General features: G+C 39.8%; 1 protein-coding gene across 1 annotated transcript in view; it reads left to right on the forward strand.

Moving 5' to 3' along the window:
* The window catches only part of LOC104829598 (chromosome unknown open reading frame, human C11orf58), a 39556-nt gene extending 33924 nt beyond the window's left edge, over positions 1-5632 (forward strand). Inside the window, exons 3-6 of the mRNA XM_010563928.1 lie at positions 1-126; positions 1453-1513; positions 3307-3416; positions 4604-5632. Of these exons, the coding sequence (XP_010562230.1) occupies positions 1-126; positions 1453-1513; positions 3307-3416; positions 4604-4813 (507 nt within the window). The 3' untranslated portion in view covers positions 4814-5632. The remainder of the gene's footprint in view (positions 127-1452; positions 1514-3306; positions 3417-4603) is intronic.
* The last annotated feature ends 793 nt before the right edge of the window (positions 5633-6425 follow it).

The raw sequence follows: 6425 nt of genomic DNA on the forward strand, positions 1-6425 counted from the left end.
CTCGGGGTCCGCCCCGGCGGGCGCAGTCAGCCTGTGCTCCCGCAGGGCTCCAGCAGCTGGGAGGCGGCGGACCTCGGCAACGAGGAGCGGAAGCAGAAGTTCCTGCGGCTGATGGGCGCCGGGAAGGTGAGGCCGCCCCGGGCACACGGGGACCGGGCGGGAGGATCTCCCCCCCCCAAGCCCGGGAGGCTTCGCGGCCTTTTCTGTTTGCGACGCAGCGAACCCTCCCCGTGAGGAGGCTCGCTGCGGGCCGCAGGGCTCTCCCGGGACAAAGACAACACTGGAAGGCGATTTCGCTTTGGGACTCTCCTTTAAGGAGGATTTGGGTTTCACGGCCGCGGCTGTTACGTCAGTAGCGGAGTGGTGCAAAACACGGGTCTGAAATCGTCGAGCCTCTGCTCTGCAGCTTCCTCCCACCCCCGCACCTCTATACTTTCAGACCAGCTAATAAAATTACTTGTGGAAGCTGCCCAGAGAGTCCCTGTTACAAACTAACCAACCTGTGCCCTGCTAGGTCTGTAAAGTTGGCTTCCAATGGAAAAAAAAATAAAGGTTCAGAAAAATGGTAGCTGATAGACTAAACCAGCAAAATAGTAAACCTAATTAAATAATGCAGGAAATACTTTTAAAGAGAAAATGCTCTAAAACTATATTTCTACTATGCTCTTTACAAAAAATGCTGCAAAACTAGTAAAACATAATCGTGCTTTTTCCACCTACAAAATGTCTGTTTAGTGTTGCAATTCTACTTACCATCAAGAAAAATAATTTTACTGGTACTAGGTTATTTTGCTCGAATACAGTATTTTTGTAAGCTAAAATATTTTACTGTATTAAAGAGGCAAAAGTTAATACCTCCTAGTGGATAGGAATACAATACCCTATTAAAACATCCCACTACCACTAATCTTAACATCTACTTAGATACTTAACGCTGCTTGCTACGTAATGCCGGTTCTTGCCTATAGGGATCCATTTGCTAATGAGCAATGACTGAGCCCATAAATTAATGAGCACTGTGAAGGTCTTACCTGATGCTGTGACCAGTCTAAAAGTGGGATCGTCGTAAGATGCACAGACTGAACTATTGCGTAGTGCCAGAGAAAGAGACCCAAAGGGTAGATTGTCACAACCTAAATTCACACTTGTCCAGCATTGCGTAGTGTAGTTTTTGTATCAGTGGCAAGACACAGAATGGAATAGAACCAGCTTTGGGGTGTGGGAAGAGTAAAGGGTATCTAGTTGTTGGGGTTTCTTTTTTTCAGAAAATTCAACAAAACAAAGGTGAAACAAGTTCATCAAGAGACAGCAGTTGTTAGCTAGTAAAACTTACAGTCCTGCTACAGTTGGTTGTCAAGGTTTGATAGCAAACCTTTTCCATTCAAGATTTCCAGAATGTTGGCAGAGCTGTCTGCACCCTAAAGCTCCAAAACAAACTGCCTTTTCTTTTAGAAAGAACATACTGGCCGCCTTGTTATCGGAGACCACAGATCAACCTCTCACTTCAGGACAGGTCAGTTTATCCAACAGCTGATACAAAGTTGGAAATCGAACACTTATTTAGGAACATCCCAGTACTTTGAGCTTCATGATACTGCAGGGAGGGATTTCAGATTTTGTGGCTGAAGTTGAAGACGGGACAGGCTGTGGAGTTGTAGAAGTTCCTAATTTCTCTTGTTAGATTACTGACAAACAGTTTCTGTGACTGCACTTACTTGCCTTCTAAAGTCCAGGTTCAGCAAAGTACTTGATGGTCAGTTAAACTTGTGTACAAATGCCCTGGAAATTGGGGCCTATCGGTCCTCAGTCTTATTTTGCTGTCAAAATAAGAAAGTAAAGTTTTATTGCTATTGGTACCTAGCAGTATTATACTTCTTCCTTACTGCCAGGTATGGGTATCCAAACTTCTAAATTGTTGTGCAAGGAGAAGAACAGGGTTGATTTCTCCCCCCATCTGTGATTACCTATTGAATAGAAAGATCTCTGCCTTAAAGCAATGAGGGAGAGGCTGAAAAGATCTGCAAGGTCATCTTGGTAATCAGCAATAATTTGATGTCGTGTAACATGTGACCATAGTAACTTCTTATCATGCTTGCTTAGGTAGTAAGTCAAAGTACATCAAAACCGAGCTGGGCTTGACTGTCTGAGAGAAGCTTTGATAAAGTTGTCTAGAATAGCAACTGTCAGAGTCCCAGAAAACTTCTTTCCCTGATAATGGTCCACTAGTAATTTTTCAGCTGATGAAAAATTATCTGTGGACCAAAACACCAAAAAGAAGCCTGAGGATTAGTTCCAGATTCTGCTGTTAGGTTGCAGAATGACTGAGAATCACCTCCTTATACCTGAATTTCCTAGAAAGGAGATGGTGCTTCCCCTAAGGAGTCATAAAGAATCAGTACTACTTTGTTATTGGCAAAAAGTTAAGATGCTGTTTTTTTCACAAAAAAAATCAGCTATTTTCTTAACACTTTACTTCCTTGTCCAACATACAGTTACTGTCCTTTTATAATAATATACAGCTCTAACTTCCAAATAAGGAAATATTAATTTGCAATATAAGCTTTTAACTTTACAGAGTTACAAATTAAAAACTAGAGTGTTGTAGGCCTATCGGGGGAGAATTAGAGATTCCTACCTTTTACAAGAACAGAGGATTCTTAACTATCTTAGACCATATTTTCTCCCAGTGAAAATGATTCTTTACTTACTTATTCAAACAAGTAAGTAAAGGGCATGTAGAAGTGACTCATAAAAAATTGGTTTTTCTGCTAATTCCTAAAGATGGAAAAATGTAGAGCTGTAGTAACCGCTCCTGATAATTCAGGATGCTTGAAATAGTTTCAGATACAGCTCTATAAACAAGAGTGATAGTATTGTCCCGACTTCTGCTCCTATATAATAATCATGGTTTAATCATAGTAATCACGTGTTACGTAGTGAAGGTCAGAAAATTTCTCTTTTCTGTGATGTCTTGCAGTATTGGCAGGAAGCACAGCGAAGTCATACTGGTTACATTTACCTTGTTTAGTGGAACATATGCCATGCATAGTACAACTCTCTGAATGCATCGGGTCTTAGGAATTTAACAACCCATCTTTGTATCAAAGCACTTTTGCTTGCACCTTTGATACCATTGCTTATAAATCTGGTGGTTTGTATGCAGCAACACTCAGTCCAGTAGTTTAAGATGTCTAAATTTAAATTTTTTCATGTATATATTGATAAACTTTGAAAATGTGACTTCATGTAATTTGATGTCTTTGTTAATTTGAATGAACCATAACCAAAGTACACTGGACAATGCAGGGGAAGAAGACAAGAAAATGAATGAAGAATTGGAGTCTCAGTACCAACAAAGCATGGACAGCACGATGTCTGGACGAAACCGGCGCCATTGTGGACTTGGTTTCAGTGAGGTAGTAAGAAGTTGTTTATTTCCATAATGATTTGGCTTTTGCTTCGCTAAGACAAGACGATGCATAGTTTAAAAATCCAATCACCACAAGCAGTGGCAAACTTCCGCGGTTTGGGTTAAAGGACAAACTTAGTGCAGGCACTTGACCCCTATTTGCGTACACTGTGGTGGCCATTTAGATACCTGGAAATGATTGATGCTTCTCATTGTTCTGAAAAATGATAATGACATGCTTAATGCTCCATAGCAATCGAGACTGATTAGGACAGAAAGTGACAAATATATTAAATCAGGGTATTGCCAAGGAATACATAAGAAGGCAGGATAACCATCTGAATTGTTGCTGAGAGCTAATTAATGTTAGCTTCTGGTTGCGGTGGGGCACATACCTCTCTATGGTCCTGAAAAGTAAGTGGCTATAGAGGAGTCAGACAAGGAAAATTTGCTGTACGGAGTCCTCCAGTGAGCTGACACCTGACTGGTCTTGTGCTTGCAAGGAATTCCATAGGAATGAGCAGGAAGGGGAGTGCAACAGAAACCGAGAGAATCAGGTTATTAGGAACTTGTCTTCATCTGACAATTGAAAGGTGCAGTAATTAATTTTTTGCTAACTTTTAGCAGCAATTACTGCATAAAAACATAGCTGATGGTTCCAGAACGAGTAAAACCACCTGTGCAGTGTTGGGAATCCTTAATATTACAGCCATGGAGGCTTTGCTCTTTAGGACCACGAACAAAAGGCCATTTGGGGATTGTTCTTGTTAGCATTATCATTGGATTACTTCAGCATTCCACTAAACTAACATCTAGTTTCATTATGTTTCACTCAATGACAAATACTCAAGTGTCATTACGTACTGTGTACACCAAAGTAAGGAATTACTAAACTGATGTGATCTGAAACTTTTCAAACTCACTTAATGGTGTCTTTAGGATTTCTGCTGTAACTAAATAAGAATGTGGCTGATGAAACCATGGATGTCACAGTTGGCATGGTTAACCATTTCAGTGGAGTTGCTTTCCGTCTAATAATTTGTATATTAAAGACCTGTGTTTAGCAACATAGCCCATTTTAGTACTAAAATGAAAGGAGCCATTAAGCGAAACTTTCTCACTGGGAAATTTTAAAAGCTGAAGTGGAGTTGCCAAGAAATAATGGTTTATCTGTCTCATAATCTGAACTTTTAGTTTCAGGAAAGCGAAGAACAAGAAGAGGCAGCTGGGCACTCCTCTGAAGAGAGTTCAGAGGACTCCGAAAGTGGCTCTGAGTCAGAGCAAGAGGAGTCTGCAGAGGAGCTACAAGCTGCTGAAAAGCATGATGAAGCTGAGGTTCCAGAAAACAAAAAAGAAGCAAAAAGCAACTATAAAATGATGTTTGTTAAAGCCAGTGGTTCATAACTGCAGATGTAACAGCTTTGTATTTAAAGTACAGTAAGCCTTATTGTTACAGTGCAAAGTGGAGGACTGCTACAGCACAAATCTTTGTATTATGATTTTAAAAAGACCCTGTTAGATGACAAATAGTAGTATTTGCTTTCTGTTGCCATGGATAACATTTTTATGGGCACAGTGGTATTACTGGTTTTTGTAAAGTGTATAAAATACTGGATGGAGAAATAAATTCTTTTTGTTCCTGCCCAATCTCTACAATGTCATCTAAACTGTGTCTCCCCTTATTCCACGCCAGATAAGGAAACTTCATGTTAGTGGTTTCTTTAGTTAGTACCCCAGTCTTGAATTTCTAACTCTTAAGATTACATGTGAATTACTGGATGTTGCATTAGTTGTAAAATACCAACATCGGCACTATTCTGTGATGTACTAGAGCTTTAAACAATGATTTTGTCTATAGATGCTAGTGTTGACAGGGCTGAGAGAAGTCACTCACTTTTGTGACAGAATTAATCACTGTATCCATCTGAAGTCCTACAGAAGTTGCATGGGAGAAGGTGTTTTAGAAACGTGTAATACAACAGGCGGCTTTAATTGCTTCTCTGGCTTTATAATGAGGGCGGATAAGTTGTAGATCTTTATACCTTTCAGTAGGAAAAAAGTGACTTTTGAATTACTGGCTCCTGGTTATAGCACTGATCTGTTATTAAAAATAACTCCTCCCGAAGAAACCAGTTTACTTGGAAAGAGAAAATATACTTTGATAATGAAATGGTTATACAAATTGTTTAGCTTTTTTAAATATAGAATACAGAGTTAAGTATGCAACCCCTTCTTCCTTTTCTCCCCGTACACGCATCACTTGGAGGTCTAAAAGTCAATTATCACAAAAAGGTTGTACCTCTCACATAAAGTTGATACGCTTAAAGAGTCAGGAGTTCCAGTAACTCCTTCCAGCAAGAATTAAGCACATCCATTCCTCTGTATTCCGGTAGTTAATAAAATATCGGAATGTTTTAGACTTTGTTTTCCTCTTAGTACATCAGACAGATAACTGCCTCTCCTTGCTGGGAGAACAGAACATCTGATCTGTACCTCTAGTACAGCCTCATTCTGCCACAACAGTGTTTCAGGAAACACTCCAGATGCTTGTGGGGAATCTTCCATTTCTGTATACCATTTATGACTTGCAGACATTTGCAAGCCAGCTGGCTTACATGAAAGCAGCCGTATGTACTATCACTGTATAGGTTTGCTGAACGTAAACATTGCAGCATCAGTTATTAGGGGAGGACTTGGAATAAGTTACATTATCGAAAAAATAAAAGTAATATTGTAAATAAAAACTGAGTGTATATTTTGATTAATCCGTTTTACTAGATTTGCATTTAATACAAAATTTTTCAAAAAGTCATTCAGTTTTAAGAATGTTAGAGCAGCCAGTAATGGTCAGTGATTTGTACTTCATGTGTATGGATTTTTTGTTTTCCCAATACTGCAAGCTTCTAATACATAGACAAAAATTAAAGTTGCTTGCACGTTGTGAAGAAAGAAAACCTCACCGTGACTTAGGAAAGTGCTCTATCTCTGGGAAGAGATAGAGGCCCTCCCCAAAAGG

Source organism: Haliaeetus leucocephalus, unplaced genomic scaffold, assembly GCF_000737465.1.
Source record: "Haliaeetus leucocephalus isolate CR32 unplaced genomic scaffold, Haliaeetus_leucocephalus-4.0 Scaffold173, whole genome shotgun sequence".
Lineage (NCBI taxonomy): Eukaryota > Metazoa > Chordata > Aves > Accipitriformes > Accipitridae > Haliaeetus > Haliaeetus leucocephalus.